The sequence below is a fragment of the Macrobrachium rosenbergii genome, chromosome 13, assembly GCF_040412425.1.
Source record: "Macrobrachium rosenbergii isolate ZJJX-2024 chromosome 13, ASM4041242v1, whole genome shotgun sequence".
NCBI lineage: Eukaryota > Metazoa > Arthropoda > Malacostraca > Decapoda > Palaemonidae > Macrobrachium > Macrobrachium rosenbergii.
The window spans coordinates 12,502,334-12,519,680 of NC_089753.1; the positions used below are offsets into that span (position 1 = coordinate 12,502,334).

Below are 17,347 nucleotides of genomic sequence, written 5' to 3' on the forward strand. Positions count from 1 at the left end.
TAGGCCAAAACACCCATCCAAACCAGACGAAATCATCGGGAAGCCCGCAGAACATGAGACCCTCCTAACACCTAACCTCCCCATCCAAAAGGGAAGGGATTCAAAGAGCCTAAGTAGCCTAACTTCCTAGGCTAACCTTCCTCTTTTAGCAAGGAGGGTAGCCCAGGAGGAAAACATCAAATCTATCAGACTAAGGTACTAAAAATTAACCATAAAATAACATAACGTACATCAAAGAAAAATAATTTAAATAATAAAGGACACATGTAGAAGGGTGATCCAAACCCAACGCGATATAAGGCGCGGATGGTAAAATGGGACCCTTACGATCAAAAACAAACAAAATAATCCAAAAATATCTATGTCATCCATGCGTACTAAATGAGATAATGAAACTATAAGGCATAACCATACCATCTCAGTGAATATACCCAGAGCTGGAGGAGGAGAGGGTCCAAAAAAATTAAAAAGACTGAATAATGCTTTTAAAGGCAAGAGGGGGAAACTCAGTAGCCTAAGAGACAAGAGGATCCGCGCCTCCCAGGGAAGGGGTAATAAAAAAAATAATAACTTTGATAATAAAATTATGAAATTATATAAAACACAAAAAATCATATATAAAAAGGGGGAATGAAGCCCCACCAAGACCCACCAAGACTGAAGGTTACATGAGGTCTGGGAGCAAGGCAGCCGAGACGGCATTATATCTATCCCCTAATTATTGAATTAGGAGGTAAATAAGAGCCTCAGCCGCCTAAAAAAAAAAGGGAGATGGTACTCAACTTAAGTGAAGACATATCCTGTGAGGAAGACATGAAACAAGTGCCAAAAATTTTGAGACAAAAAATGGAAAATGGAAAATGGCGGCTGGTTTGTTGATAGTCGACTCGGTGCGGGGCGTTGTAACGGCTCCTGCTCTGGGAGATTTGAGATTGGGAATGTCTACAGGGCGGAGGCCTGTGATAGTGACAAACTCACCCTTTCTTATACATGACTCCATTTTATGGAGCTACGCACTGACTAGTAACCCAGCATTGCATTTAGCTTTTCTCTGGTATATTTAGCAATGAATTTACCTAAAATATGTGCTGAATGGATATTTCACCAGGAACACAGGTCTTCCCCAGAAATAGATTTTTCCTTTGTCAAAATCCCTTTTTAGCAAAGAACTAAGACTTAGAATAGGTGTTCTCCTTGGAAGATTGTCCTCTTCAAAGATTTATCTCTTTGCCCAGTCAATAACTTTTTAAGGGCTTAATAGATAGGACCTCTAATAGAACTTTTGGTCCATAAATGTTAGGGAAATGGGGGCTCTATTCACTTTGCCATCAGACAGCAAATTCTTTATTTCATTAAGCAAATCCGGAATCAGTACTGCAGGTCCATGATGTTAGTGTTCAAAAGCACTTCCACTAACTTTTTCATTATATGAATTTTGATGAACTTAAGAAATATACTAGGTTTAAATCACCAAAAGTTTTAAACGCTACTATCTTAAGTCTTTAACCTTCAGAATGCTCCATTTTTCTGGATTCTGTTTCTATCACAGACTTGAAAACTTTCTCTTTCAATTCTCTTTTAGTAGTGAAGGAAAGTCAGAATGGCATCTTTTAGTATTTTTCATTGTGAAAGACCCTTTACAAAGGAGTGAGTTTATGTTTCCAATTTAAATAGTGAGAGCGTATTAACAGAGTAAGTGAGCCTAGTCCTTTGGGAAATTTGTTCTTGTTGGACTTGCAGACAACAGATAGTCTTCCGTTATTATTAAATGAATATTTTGAACTATTTCTAAGAATAAGTTCAATATTTATGGGTGCCTAAATTTTCTTAACTATTCAGTATTTTTCAATAAATATTTTACTGAGTTCCCTTTATTCAATTTAACTGGAAGGCTTTCCAGAATTGGGGCGTTTGATTTTTATTTTTCCGACTTTCTTGGGCTTTAGTTTTATACACATTGCATAGACTTGTTTTGAAGAATTACCATTTTAGAAAAGTTTATTTTCTCATCAGCAGCATTTAGTCAGTAAATCAAAGTCAGGCAAAGACTGTATTATAATCTTTGAAGTATAGGGAGCAAATTATGATAATGGTAACCGGAGATGACAGAATAGCCTTCTGGAGATTTAGAAGGTTTTGAAGGATCAAATTTTTCTGTGTTTCCACTTGGGCCTGACAATTGAGGTTTGAGAACTTAGGTTGATGATTTGTAAAACCCTGGAAAATTAGGATAATAAGAAGGTATTAACAGATGGACACACAAACCAACCCAGGCCCTGTCCATACCATGATACTATGTACATTGTAGAATCATTTACACTGAATAGTTTGAATTAATGCCACCTCTTCTAACCACTTCTCTGCTCTATATGGTTTGGGAGGAACCCTATATGCTAATTTATTGATGGGTTGCTAAGTCAATTTAATGTCAAATAGGCTTTAATAAAGAGCTTTGGATTACAAATAATTATTTTATTTTATTTATGAAATTTTTATTAGGTTGAAGTTGACTAAATATAAATTACAGGTTTATCTTTTGTTTAAAAATCCCTCCTGAAAGGAAGAGCTATAAAGATTTTATAATCGAAAAGTCTCAATTTGTCTGTCCAATCTACCGATTCATACATCTAAAAGGTAGACCCAAATCTTGTACCTTCTGGGTAACATGATATCTCCAACATGAAAAGGCAGAGTAAAAATTTGCCGATACGATTGATGGAGAATTCCTGAGCACCCAGGTTCTTTGTTGTTTTCATCTGTCCTTACTAGTCAGGAAGATGTCCCTATTTTCATATGGTTTGAATGAATAAGACTTAAATTTCTCTGAAATTTGATAATTTTCCTTGACATTCATTGCAAAGCAAAAAAGAACGATGTTTTTAAAATGCTAAGCTTAAATATTCCAGCCTAGGGGCCGTATGAATGAATTGTTTATTTACAAATCAGAATCATGTTCAAGAAGGGCAGTCCCCATGAATCAGAAAGAAATATATAACAAACGCAATTGTTAAAATCATTCTAGTAATAAACAACGAAAAACAGGATTTTGTTAGAAATAAAAAGCTAATTTATCATCTCAGTACAATAATTCGACAACCTGAATGAAAAAAACGGATAGTATACATATATTATAATTTATAAAAGTGACTGAATAATTTTTGGTCGACCGGGCAGCACTCTCCAGACGCTGAGAACCCAAGGGGGAATAATGAAAACGATGAGCGGCTACTTTCTACTGAAATGCAATACAGGTGAACACTAATCATATGATCCCTGAACTTCCATACTTGGGAAATATTTTCATACACTCCAACACCCAAGCTTTGGACTAGACAGGGGGCCAGTGGGGTATGCCAATGTAATGGGGAGAAGGACCAAGGTCCTAGCTCAGCCAGCCACAAAAGACTAGAACAAGCAGGGAGGGAGGAAAGTGAGGATTCCTCACGCTACAGGCACTTTTAAACCAGGCAAAACCTAACCTCCCTAGCCTAATGGCTGAACGGAGATAAAGGTAGCCTAACACCATGTAAGAGAACAGCACGTCTAGCCTAAGGCTAAAACTATATCTAAGATAACAATTCAATAAAAACATTCGAAAGAGGACAACATATAAAACACATATATAAAAGCATAAACGAATTGGCGAAAAGACAGGCCAAGACAGGCCGAAGCATCGGGTATAAGGATATCGTGTGTATCCCAAGATGGCCGCCAGAACGCCAAAACGAATGCGAAACTTAATCTAAAAATATAAATGTCATCCTGCCTTGTAGAAAACAGCTAACATCAAAAATAAAAACTTCGCACCAAGGAGAACATATTAAAGACTGGAGGGGAAGAGAACTGATAAGAGGGACCCAAATTCTATTGTCAGAAAATGGGAGACCCACGGCCTAAATGATAATGGATAGGCAAAAACACTATCTCGTCCCCAACCAGCACTCGATGCAAAGTAAAATACATTTTCCCCACACAAACTCCAAATTATATGGAGTCAACAAAAACAAGGAGAAAAACACACAAAATAATATCAAAAATGTTGAGATTGAAGATCAAAATGTAAGAGGCAAACATGGAGCATACGCTGCATGTGGGGCAGCGCTGCAAAACACTTAAAACGAAGATAAAAACAAATTAAATTGCCTCTAAGACCAGCAATCCAACCAGAATTAGTACTCAACTTAGATGGTGATAAAATCTCGGTGGAAGATATGATGAGCTGCCAAAAAAAATAATACGATCGCACACAGAACAGAACTCTTAATGTAAACACAATCGCTGCTAAAACTGGAATTTTGTGTCAGTCTCGTGATGACGCCTACTTGGCGGTCGGGTGAGTATTACGAGTTACAAGTTTGTAAATAGGCTCATCCAATTTGGGTCTTTGAGAATTGAGAATTCTATTGACGAAGGCCTGTGGAAGCGTAATAGCTCACCCCTGGTATATACCGACATCTGTATGAGATGTTAACTGGAGGTATAACTCCAGCATCCTACATAGCTTTTTTCTCTGGTATATATAGCAGTCTTAAACCTAGAAATGTATATAATTGGAACCAATTTCACTGGCTGATATAATAACTCAGAAATAAATATTATATATATATAGATAATATACATGTACATAATATATATATATTTTCAATCTTCATATATAGTTACAAGGACAGATGCACTTTGGTCCATATTAAATATATTTGTGACAATAAGGGGTTTATATATATATATAGCTTTATATGTTGTAATTTCATATATGATACAAGATAAATATTATATATACAATATATGTAATATTATAAACCAGTTATATATATAGATATATGGTTCCAATGCAAACATCATATAGTCTTTATATATATATATATAATATATATATAGGTATATATATAACTATATCTATATATATTATGGAGGGTTCCCATTGTATGATATGGATACAAGATATCTATGGATTCATATATTCTTATATATAATTAGTTTATAATTGGACACAAACATCTTTCTACAACATATATATATATCATATATGATGTGGTGGATTATATATTACTGCAGCTGATATTATATATATATACCATATTAAATATATATATATATATTGACTATATAGTATATATATAAATATATATATATATATATATATATATTATATATATATATTTTTATATGATATATATATATATATAAATATATAATAAAATTCACTAATATATATATATTTTTCATATATATAATATTCACAACTATATATTTTCATTTATTTTCAAGACTAAATATATTTTTTATGATGAAAAAATTATATACTAATTTATAATATATAATGTAAACAAAAAATTTCAATAAAATGCTAAATTAAAATCCACAAAATCTAAAACATATATTACCAATATACATTAACACCTCAGTTCAATAAATAAATGGTTTACAATTTTCAAATATTAACGTTAATGTATGAAGAGCAAAAATATCAGCACTAATTCCATTTTCCCACACTTTTTGTCCCCTTTTACTGTCTCTGAATCTTTGCAAAACAAAGGATTTCGCCCTGTCAATTCTCTTGACATCATTGACATGTCATAAAAAGGGGCAGCACCAACCAGTGGAGGTGCAAATTCTATTCTTCTTTGTTTTATAATATTTTATGTAAAATTTTACTCAGATATGGATAATAATAATTTTAGATAGATTAGGATAAATATTTTTAGGTTGTTTCAGAAAAATATAAATTTTTAATTGCCGTATGAAAACATTTTCAGTGTTCATTAACACTTTACAATCTCTACTCTCTCTCACTTTTGTGGTTGTCTCTCTGACAAAACATTATAATGATTTTTCCTTTAATGAATAGTATAAATAAATTTCATTAAAATGAGGTATGATTCATAGAAAGTTTGGCACTTTTTATAAGCCATTTCATAGTTGAAACTTTAGTGCAAGCATTTCATCATTTTTTAAAACGGCGTTACAATTTTTACACTGGCTGGAGGATATGGGTATATATTATATATATATATATATATATATATATATCTCTCCATGATATATGAATATAATATATATATATACTTACCAAAATTACATAGGTAACGTTTCTAGCTTGGGATGCCTTTTTGAAAATTTGCAGTCAGCGCTTGAGTTGCTTTTTTGTTTTTACTTTCTGAGATATCCAGAACACGGGAAACAACCGGCAGGTAGAGCCAATTTGTTTGTGCCCTTATGTCCATAAGAGGGGGAGGGCGGGCTCTGATTTTGTAATTACTTGGTAAGTATATATGAAACTTAATTTTATTATGAAAAATGACATTTTTATAATAAAATAAAGTTTTATGTATACTTAACAAGTAATTACATAGCTATAAGTTTCTACTCGTCAGCAGCTAGAATTCTGAAATTCATGGTAGCGCTACTTTTGTTTTAGCTAGGAGACTGACCCCGCCCACTTTCGGGGTAAGAGAGGCACCAGCTCCGCAAATGAGATCAATATGTTATGCCTTCCTATCCATGCAAGGGGGGTGAGGAAGGGCTTTGATCATGTGATTAATTGGTATATATAAAAACTATTTTATTATAAAAATGTCATTTTTATATAAGTAACTTACCAAGTAATTACATAGCTGAATCCCACATTGCAGGAGGCTGGATGCATGGATTATCTACTCCAATCCTTTAATAACTGTAAAGTAAAGGAAACAGAAATATTGCTAGCATTGGTAAAATGCTTGTTGATTCCTTACCTGCTGAGAGAGCTGCTACGGGAAAGTATTGCCTCTGGATGGCGCTCATCTCAACCTGTAGAGGCGTGGTGGTATAGCCAGGGGTTGCCTGCTACATCAGTGGGATTCTTTGCTGTGAAGGAGTATCCGATTGCATAAAAAGAATTAACAATATTTCCCCTGCCCTGGGCACACTACCAGATGATAAAACCAGAGAACAAACAATGCGGTTGCCTAATGCCAACAATTAAAAACCACTAACCAACCACAAAAAGACAAACTGGTGGGTACTCTGGCTCCCCTACAACTCGACACTGTTAGTCAAGGCAAAAAAATAAAAGGATTGAAGGAAGACTTCCTACACTCCTTCTCCCAACACCATACCAGCAACCAATATTGGACCCAAGGTACTGTAATTTTCATAAACAGTTTCAATTTCCCCCAGGTAATACGATGCAAACACCAATTTGCATTTCCAAAATGTTTGGATAATAGTGGAAATAGACAAATTATGTCTGAAAGCCAGGGATATGGCTACCGTCCTCACATCATGCACTTTTACCTTCACTAAAGGTAACACATCCTCCTTAATCTGTGAATGAGCCTCTAATATCAGATCTCTCAAAAAATGCCAGAGCATTTTTAGAGAGAGGGCGAGAAGGGTTCTTTACTGAGCACCAAAGGTTACTCGAAACACCATGGATCTTATCCATTCTCAGCAAATAATATTTTAATGCCCTTACAGGGCAAAGAGTCCTTTCTACGTCCTCAGGACCTAGAATGTTAAACAGATTCGTTATAACAAATGAGCAAGGCCAGGGACTGGAGGGGTTCTCATTTTTTGCTAAGAAACCTAGGGTAAAAGAGCAAATCGCGTTACCCTGTGAGAATACAGTTCTCTTGTCTACAGCATGTAGCTCACTAATGCGCTTGGCAGTGTCTAACGCTACTAGGAACAAAGTCTTCCTTGTGAGGTCCCTCAAAGAGATTGACCAAAGAGGTTCAGGACCACGTCCAGATTCCAGGCTACCAGTCTTTCTTTTTTGTGCTTAGTCATATCAAACTTGATGAGATCAGACAGATCTTTATTAGAAGAGAGCTCTATTCCTCTATGTCTAAAAACTGAGCTCAACATTGCTCTGTAGCCCTTAATTGTTGAGGAAGACAGACCTCTGGAAGATTGTAAGTAGAGCAGGAAATCACCAATCTCTGCTACAGTCGTCTTAGAAGATACTGTATGTTGCGTCCTTTGCACCAGTTGCAGAAGACTGTCCACTTGGCTTGATAAACTTTGCTTGAGGATTGTCGCCTGCAACGAGCAATAGCGTCTGCAACTGCCTTTGAAAATCCTTTCGGTCGTACCAATTTGCTGACAGTCTGAATGTGGACAGTCTCTGATGGAACCACCTGCAATGTGGCTGTCTGAGTAAATTGTGCTTTTGAGGCAATAGCCTTGGAAAGTCCATCAGAAGTTCCAGCAAGTCCAGGAACCATTCCTGTGCTGGCCAGAATGGTGCTACTAGTGTCATCATTACATTTCAGTGATTCTGGAACTTGTTTATGACTTCCCTCACCATCTTGAATGGGGGGAAGGCATAAAGGTCTTTGTCCGACCAATCTATGAGCGTTGCATCCGTCACCCATGCTTGTGGATCTGGGGGTGGCGAACAATTTAGAGGAAGATGATGGTTCTTTGCGGTCACGAACAGACCTACAACTGGCCTTCCCCACACTTTCCTTAACTCTAGGCACACTAGGGAATCTAGGGTCCATTCCATGGGGAGACTTGCTTTTGGCGGCTCAGTTTGTCCACTAATACATTGAACTCCCCTTGAATGAACCTGGTGAGGATCTGGGTCTGATTTCAATCTGCCCAAATTAAAAGGACTCTTGCTGCTTGGCAAAGGGTAAATGAATGAGTTCCCCCATTTCTTGACATAGGACAGTGCTGTGGTATTGTCGGAGTGGACAGTCACTGTCTTTCTCGACACCTCTGTTGCAAATGCTTGCAATCCCCAGTGAATTGCTGTCAATTCCTTTACGTTTATATGCCACATCTTTTGATTTGGAGTCCAAAGGCCAGATACTTCCTTGTCTCCCAGGAGAACTCCCCAACTAGGTCTGATGTGTCTTAATAAAACACTAGGTCAGGGCTCAGAGGAAGGAGTGACTTCCCTTGCGAGAGCTTCTCTCTTGATCTCCACCAAAGCAGATCCTGCTTTAATTCCTGTGTTATTGGAAAAACAAAAGTGTCTGGGTATTTCTTTCTGTTCCAACTAATTTTCAGAAAGAATTGCAAGTTCCTCATGTGTAGCCCTCCCAGGGATATGAACTGTTCCATGGACGATAGGGTCCCCAACAGGCTCATCCAGCTGTTTCGCAGAACAGGGTTGAAAGGAGAGGAATTTGTCTACCTTCTGAAGGCACGAGTATATCCTTTGGGGGGAGGGAAAAACCCCAAAAATCAGTGAGTTTATCCTCATCTCCAAATAAGCTATCTCCTAAGAAGGAGTCTGTTGCGACTTCTGAAAGTTTATTAGTTGGCCCAATTCCTGGGTGAGAAGGGTCTTGTGAAGGTCCTACACACATCTGTCTTTCAATTGGGAGCGAATGAGCCAATTGTCGAGATACAGCGAAATGTTGACCCCCATCAGGTGTAACCATTTCACTATGGGAGCTACAATCCGCGTGAAAACCTGTGGAGCCATGGACAGGCCGAAGCAAAGGGCTCTGAATTCCTACACTTTGTTCTAACAAACGAACTTAAAAACTTCGAGTCCTGATGAACTGGGACATAGAAGTAGGCACCTTTCATGTCTATCGAAATCATCCATCTTCTCGGCGAATGGATGCCAGAACTGACTGGCTCATTTCCATTTTGAATCTTGTTTTCTGGACATAAATTCAGGCACTTATGTCCAGAACTGGCCTCCAGCCCCCTGAGGCTTTGGGGACTACAAACAGGCGATTGTAGAACCCTGGTGAGGTGTCCTCGACCAATTCGTGTGCTTCTTTCTCGAGGAGTGCTAATATTTCTTGGGAGAGGGCAGAAAACCTCTCGGGGCCTACAGAATAAGCTGTCAATATGACAGGTTTGTTGGTTAAAGGAGGCTTTCATAGGAAAGGGATCAAATAACCTTCCCTCAAAATGTTCACAATCCAGCATTCTGCTCCTCTCGCTTCCCAATGCTTCCAAAAGTAGAGGAGTCTTGCTCCCACAAGAGTGCGGAGGATGAGATCCTTATTTACGTGCAGGTGGCTTACTGGAGGACTTCTAGATTGCCCGAGGGGTGAATTGGGTGCCTGCACGAGATCTAGAGAGGCCTCTTTGCCTGCCCCTACCACAAAAGGGATGAGGTTGAACTGGAGAAGCTGTCCTTGAACTAAAGGCTGGAGTCTCTCTAGGGCGTCTTGCCAATTGAGTGAGGAGGTCCTGGGTAGACTTTTTTGGCAGATTAGAGGCAATCTGCACAACCATTGCTTGAGGGAACAGGTGTTTCTGATCAAGCAGGGAAAAGAGGAGTGCGGATTTCAGCGAAAGGGTGACTCCCTTCATGGTGTAGGAACACCAAAGCTCCCTTTTCTTAGGAATACCCATGGCAAAAAGCAAGGATAATTCCAAAGAACTGTCTCTTATACCTTTATCAAGGCAGGAGATGACCCCTAAAAAGTCCAAAGAGTAGCCTTCCGGAACATGTGGAAAATCTTTAAACTTGTGGGCAAGTGCTCCTACTGCCCAGCCCAAGAAGCTGAGCACTTCAAAAACTTTAAAAAGGTGCTTGATTAAACGTCCAATTCCGATGTTGAGAAAAGAATCTTGGCTGAATTAAACGCCGACCTTCTGAATGAGTCAATCAATCTGGAGAAGGCTCCCTGGGAGGTGGCAGAAGCACCCAGGGATGGCCTCTCCAGTTGCATAAGATAAATATCTCCTCTGTGACAATCTAGACGGAGGGCAACTAAAGGAGGCTCTTCCCTGCTCTCTCTTACTCAAAAGCCAAAAGCAAGGAGTACTTCACCAAAAGACGATCTCCGGCCATCCAGCGAAAACGAATCAAGAGCTGCTAACTGGTGTTCAGTCATTAGCTGGCAGAAATTAATTGAGTTCTTTAGCTACGTTGTACCTATTCTTCCCCGAAAGTGGGTGGGGCAGTACACCTACACCCAAAAAAAAAAAAGAGTGCTACCGCGACTTTTGAATTTTGAGCTGCCGCGCAAAGTATAAACTATAGCTATGTAATTATTTGGTAAGTTACTTACATAAAAACAAGTAATTTTTGCAACAGGAGGCTCATATCATATACATAATTCAATATTCTATAATAGGGTAATAAAGAAAAGTGTACACTTACCAGAAGTAGACTGTTCTTGGTGATGAAGTCCAACCAGGCATGACCCCTATGCTCTGCAACGTGAAGGGATGATATATGTTATTTAAAACTATTAAAGATAATGTTAGAGTAATGCTTGATATTACTATTTTTCCTTAGTAGTATGCTTTAACCACTGTAGTCAGTCCAAAGTGTTCTCAGCTGCATTACTCTGTCATCTAATGTTCATCTGTTTGTTTTGCTGTCTTCCTACTTGTCTGTCCTATTTACTTACTTTTTCATTTGACCTTCCATTTTAACACTTAAGAAAATAACCTTTTAGCTAACCCTGTGACTGTCTACATATCTTGACAAAGGGGGCTGGTTACACTACTGTACAGTGATTGCACTTAAAATGGAAAGACTACTGTATACCTTACATGCCTTTTACTAGGTATTAGAAATTATTCAGCATCGTATTGTATTGAAAGTTACCTCCAAACTACTACAGTACATCTCATTAACTTACTCTAAAAAAACATGTCATTCACCTAATACAAATCTCAGTTCCATAGCAAGAGAGGTTATTTTGCAGTTTTTGTCTCCATGATGATGTACAAGTTCAATATTTTTTTCAGATCTTTGTCATTAAATGAGAGTATGTGTCATGCCATTGCCAAGACAGCCATATTGAATAAAGTCAGAGCTGCTATTGGTCTTAATCGAGCCAATATTTTTATTACAGGTATGTTTTTGTGCAGGTATGTTTTTGTATATATGCACTGAAGAGTGGTGTAGAGTATTGATGCTTGTTTCACTGCTGTATTATGTGGTATTTTAAATGAAATGCAATACCTGTAGTTCAGAGAGAGAGAGAGAGAGAGAGAGAGAGAGAGAGAGAGAGAGAGAGAGAGAGAGAGAGAGAGAGAGATTGGAAGTAACTTCCTGTTAATTTAACCCCAGAATCTTATCAATGCTGTTTTTCAACCAAATGCATACTGTACTAATATTCAAATAGTACTGTGATCAGTTCACATGCCCAGTTTTCACTCAAGTATACAGTATGCAATGTGCTTTGGAACTGCATGGGCTGAGCATATCCACATGCATTGTTATTCATCTTAGTTAAATACTGCACGATGTTTTGTTTCCAGTTAAATGTGAAGTTTTTTTTATTTTATCCTGCTTTATTAATGTAATTTTGACACTGTTATTATACATTAGAAGAGATAAATAATCCAAAGCGTTCAAAAGAAAAACAGTCCTATACCCAAGGAAGCTGAAAGACTTCTTATGCACTTTGTAAACTAATTATCACAGCTTAGAAAAATTTTTCCTCAAGATAATCCTTTGGAATGCCCTATCAAAGAATTTCGATACCTCTTAAACCCAAAACAGCTAGCTTTATAATTATCCTGGTTAAATTTCAGGAAAGTAGAATGTCAAAAATGTAGATTCTAAAATAGTTTTCAGTAATAAAAATGCTGTACATCCTATTACAGGAAGTGCACCTTTATCCAAAGATATACTCAATTACTTCATGAGCATTGATATACCAATATGTGAAGCTTATGGAATGTCAGAGAACTTAAGCATGGGCTCCATGTGCTCCATCAAGCCTGGACTTTACAAGGCTGGGAGTGTAGGAAAGGTAATGGTGATACTGTACTTCTCTATGTTGCTTTTGGAAGGTAGTTGTCAACTAAGCATTCTTTTTGTTGTTTACTTTTTATCATTTTAAAGCAGCTTCATCTGAAAGTTTTTAAAATTTTTTTTGCTAACCTCAGACAAATGTTTTGCTATGTAGGCAGTTAACATGAAGGAAAAGGTAATTTCTTGTTTGTGCATCTCGTACCCCTCTTAGACTATTATTTGCCTATTCTAATTCAGATGCTGAAAATTATGAAGACAACTTTACGGGAATTATATGAATGTTTACATTTTTTTTTTCAAAAAATCAATCATGTGAATGCTGAACAGTAATTAGCACAGAAACTGCTGCCTATATCCCCATCATTATTTTTACCACTGATGTTCCAATTTTGGTTAGTGATTACACAAACCACTTTACATATTACTGTGAAGGAATATTAGTTTCCCACAACAAAAACATCTCTGAACATGATATCATGTGGTTTTACAGTCATATTACCAGCATTATTAATAATAACAAAACATTAACTATATTCTGCTTAGCAAAGTAACTGTGTTCCACTATCCACTTGATGTTGGTAGCCTCCAAGTGGAACTTTCAGTCCCAAAGCAGGATATTTTTTTTACAGGAAAAGGGTCAGTTGACATAGGTAAGAATTAGATTCAGAACTTGCTAGGATTGTTTTCATTTTGGTTCTCAAAAGGCCCTTGGTCCAAATATTTGCTCAACAAACAGCCCTCGTGCTAGAATTTTAAGTAGTAATGGATTATACCTTAAGATTTCAAAAAATTTTACAGCATTTATAGTTCTTCCACAGCTACTTTCCCAGTACAGTATATGATTTCCAAATGTGAAGGGAAATCTGCCAGTACCAAATTTGAAATATGTTCTGTTTATTTTTTAGTTCACTTCTCTTGTTATAGCAGTGTAAACTACTGGCTTCACTGACAATGAATACATTTTCTGAAAAGGAAGGACAGTAAAACAGTAAAATGACATTTTCAAAATAAAATTAAGTTTCATGTATACTTACCAAGTAATTACATAGCAAATGTTTCTAACGCATGCAGCAACTTTTTTTAAATTTAGTGGTAGTGCCTCTTCTGTTTTTATCTAGGTGACAGCCCCATCCACTACTGGGGAACACGGAAAACAACCTAGCAGTTATACTCAATTTGTTTATGCCCATAAGAGGGGAGGAGGGTGGGCTCTGATTCTGTAATTACTTGGTAAGCATATATGAAACTTAATTTTATTATGAAAATTTCATTTTCATATAAGTAACTTACCAAGTAATTACATACCTGAATCCCACATTGAATGGAGGTGGGATACCTGGACATACAGTATTCTACTCCAAAAATTTAAAGCATGGTAATGACTTCGAAATAGAAAAATTGCCAGCATTGGATGCAATGTTTGTTATTTCCTTACTTGGTAAGAGAGCTACTGTAGATGAATACTGCCTCTGGTTGGTGCTCATCTTAACCCGTAGTGGCCTGGCGGTTGAGACGTGGGGTGTCTCTACTTACCCCTTTAATGCCGACTGGACGTATTTTACGTCGACAAAAGTTGTCTGTCGGGTGCTGAGTGGATGTAAAGTATGTCCACTACAAAAAGTTTTTTTAAATATTCGCGGAAAAATACTTATAGGCCTCGTTTGCGAAAAATTTTAAATCACGCACCTTGAGGGATGCTGGGATTTCATGGATCACGCTGTTGGTTTGTTTACAAGCGTGACCCAGCTGCGCATGCGCGAATTTCTTTCTTCTCCCAAAAGAAAGTATCAGCTAATTCTGCTGAAAATCTCAGAAATTCTTTAGTCACTTTCTCGTAATTTTTGTACCTTTTTCTGTTAACCAATACCTAAAGATTTACATATGAAAATGTGTGCAATTTCATGTAGAATACAACAAAAAATAACTCATGGTTGTAGCTTTTATCAATTTTGACATATTTTCATATAAATCATGATAAGTGCCAAAATTTCAACCTTCGGTCAACTTTGACTCGACCGAAATGGTCGAAAATTGCAATTGTAAGCTAAAACTCTTACATTCTAGTAATATTCAATCATTTGCCTTCATTTTGCAACAAACGAGAAGTCTCTATCACAATATTTCGATTTATGGTGAATTTTTGAAAAAAAAAACTTTTTCCTTACGTCCTCGCTAACTCTGCTGAAAATCTCAGAAATTCTTTAGTCACTTTCTCGTAATTTTTGCACCGTTTTCTATTAGCCGTTACATAAAGATTTACATATGAAAATGTGCGCAGTTTCATGTAGAATACAACAAAAAATAACTCATGGTTGTAGCTTTCATCAATTTTGAAATATTTTCATATAAATCACGATAAGTGCCAAAATTTCAACCTTCGGTCAACTTTGACTCGACCGAAATGGTCGAAAAATGCAATTGTAAGCTAAAACTATTACATTCTAGAAATATTCAATCATTTACCTTCATTTTGCAACAAATGAGAAGGCTCTAGCACAATATTTCGATTTATGGTGAATTTTTGAAAAAAACTTTTTCCTTACGTCCGCGCGCGCTAACTCTGCTGAAAATCTCAGAAATTCTTTAGTCACTTTGTCGTAATTTTTGCACAGTTTTCTATTAGCCGTTACATAAAGTTTTATATATGAAAATGTGCGCAATTTCATTTAGAATACAACAAAAAATAACTCATGGTTGTAGCTTTCATCAGTTTTGAAATATTTTCATATAAATCACAATAAGTGCCAAAATTTCAACCTTCGGTCAACTTTGACTCGACTGAAATGGTCGAAAAATGCAATTGTAAGCTAAAACTCTTACATTCTAGTAATATTCAATCATATGCCTTCATTTTGCAACAAACGGGAAGTCTCTAGCACAATATTTCAATTTATGGTGAATTTAAAAAAAAAACTTTTTCCTTACGTACGCACGCGCTAACTCTGCTGAAAATCTCAGAATTTCTTTAGTCACTTTGTCGTAATTTTTGCACCATTCTCTATTAGCCGTTACATAAAGTTTTATACATGAAAATGTGCGCAATTTCATGTAGAATACAACAAAAAATAACTCATGGTTGTAGCTTTTATCAGTTTTGAAATATTCTCATATAAATCACGATAAATAGAAAAAATTCGACCTTCGGTCAATTTTAACTCGATCGAAATGGTCGAAAACTGCAATTGTAAGCTAAACCTCTTGCATTATAGTAATGTTCAATCATTTACCTTCATTTTGCAACAAACGAGAAGTCTCTAGCACAATATTTCGATATATGGTGAATTTTTGAAAAAAAACTTTTTTAGGTCCGCGCGTTACGAATTCATGCATCATTTTGTGATAATATTTTCTCTATGTTGCTTTGATAGTTTTACAATTTGTTGTATACCAAAATCATCTCAATTTAGTGTACAATACAACGAAAGAAAAATAACTCATTAGCTTTAACCGTTTTGCTCACAGCACATTTTGTATACAATTATATATGAAATTTTTTTTCGCGCTGTCATATATTCCAATATTTATATTGAAAAACCCTTCGCTCTGACAAGCTTATGGACAGTCTGAAGCCTGTCAGGGTAAGAGCAGACAGCCCTTGGTGGTGTCTTCTGAAGTGGGGTTGTCTGAGTAAAGAAGTTTTTTGGGGAAGAAGTCTTGAGTAGTCTACTAATAGCCAAAGAAGGTCTGGGAACCACTCCGTCAGGGGCCAAAACGGGGCTATGAGGGTCAAGGTTGAGTTGTGATGCGTCTGTAACTTGTTCAAAACCTCCCTGATCATGCTGAAGGGTGGGAAGGCATATAGGTCTAGGTTCAACCTACCTTGTAGCATGAGGAAGGCGATGGTTTTTGGAGGTGGCACACAGGTCTATCGTTGGCTTGTCCCACAGCTTCCAAAGATCTGGACAAACGAGGATGGATGGATGGATGTATGATATTTAGGGCAAAAGCCCAGGCACTGGGGCCAACAAGGCCATTCAGCGCCGTAATGGAAAGAAAATAAATTATGTTCAAGTTATGAATTCATGAAGGAAATGATTAATAAATAAAATGAAGTGATGTGACCAATAAATAAGGGTATGAAGTTTAATGAATGATGTGCTATATACAAAAAAATTAATGTCATTAAAATTCTACGTGATGTAATAAATTAAATAAAATTAAATATCGTTAAAAATTTTAATACACTTTAAAAAGAGATGATAGCAGAAATATCTGCTTCATCTCCCAAAATATCAGACAGGGATTTACCCTGAAAATATCTCTCTTTTGATTAAAATATCTGGGGCAGACCACCAGAATGTGCTCCACTGTTAGTGTCTCGTCACAGTAAGCACACTCTGGAGGGCTGCTTCCTTCTAAAATAAACTGATGGGTTAGACGAGTGTGCCCAGTCCTTAATCTCGTTAAAATAACCTCTGTTCGTCTGTCAAGCTGGAATGACGAAGACCACGGTAGTACAGTATCCCTAATATTTCTATATTTCTTATTATTGGCAAGAAGGGGAGAAGTCCACCTTTCTTGCCATTTACTTAAAACATAAGATCTAATGGGACCTTTTAGATCTGTATGAGGCACTTTTCTAAAAGAGGTTTCTGATAAAATACTAGCAGCTTTCGCTTCCCTGTCTGCCATCTCGTTTCCAAGAATCCCCACGTGAGAAGGGACCCAACA

At 36.8% G+C, this 17,347-nt stretch overlaps 1 protein-coding gene and 1 long non-coding RNA gene across 3 annotated transcripts in view; one reads left to right on the plus strand and one right to left on the minus strand.

Moving 5' to 3' along the window:
* Nucleotides 1-17,347, minus strand: part of LOC136844912 (uncharacterized) — a 511,857-nt gene that overhangs the window by 292,323 nt on the left and 202,187 nt on the right. For both annotated transcript variants that reach the window (XR_010855007.1, XR_010855006.1), the window contains exon 3: nucleotides 11,066-11,118. This is a non-coding gene — a long non-coding RNA (uncharacterized lncRNA). The remainder of the gene's footprint in view (nucleotides 1-11,065; nucleotides 11,119-17,347) is intronic.
* LOC136844911 (long-chain-fatty-acid--CoA ligase ACSBG2-like) overlaps nucleotides 1-17,347 on the plus strand; it is a 227,558-nt gene that overhangs the window by 121,512 nt on the left and 88,699 nt on the right. The window contains exons 11-12 of the mRNA XM_067114238.1: nucleotides 11,662-11,768; nucleotides 12,526-12,674. Of these exons, the coding sequence (XP_066970339.1) occupies nucleotides 11,662-11,768; nucleotides 12,526-12,674 (256 nt within the window). The remainder of the gene's footprint in view (nucleotides 1-11,661; nucleotides 11,769-12,525; nucleotides 12,675-17,347) is intronic.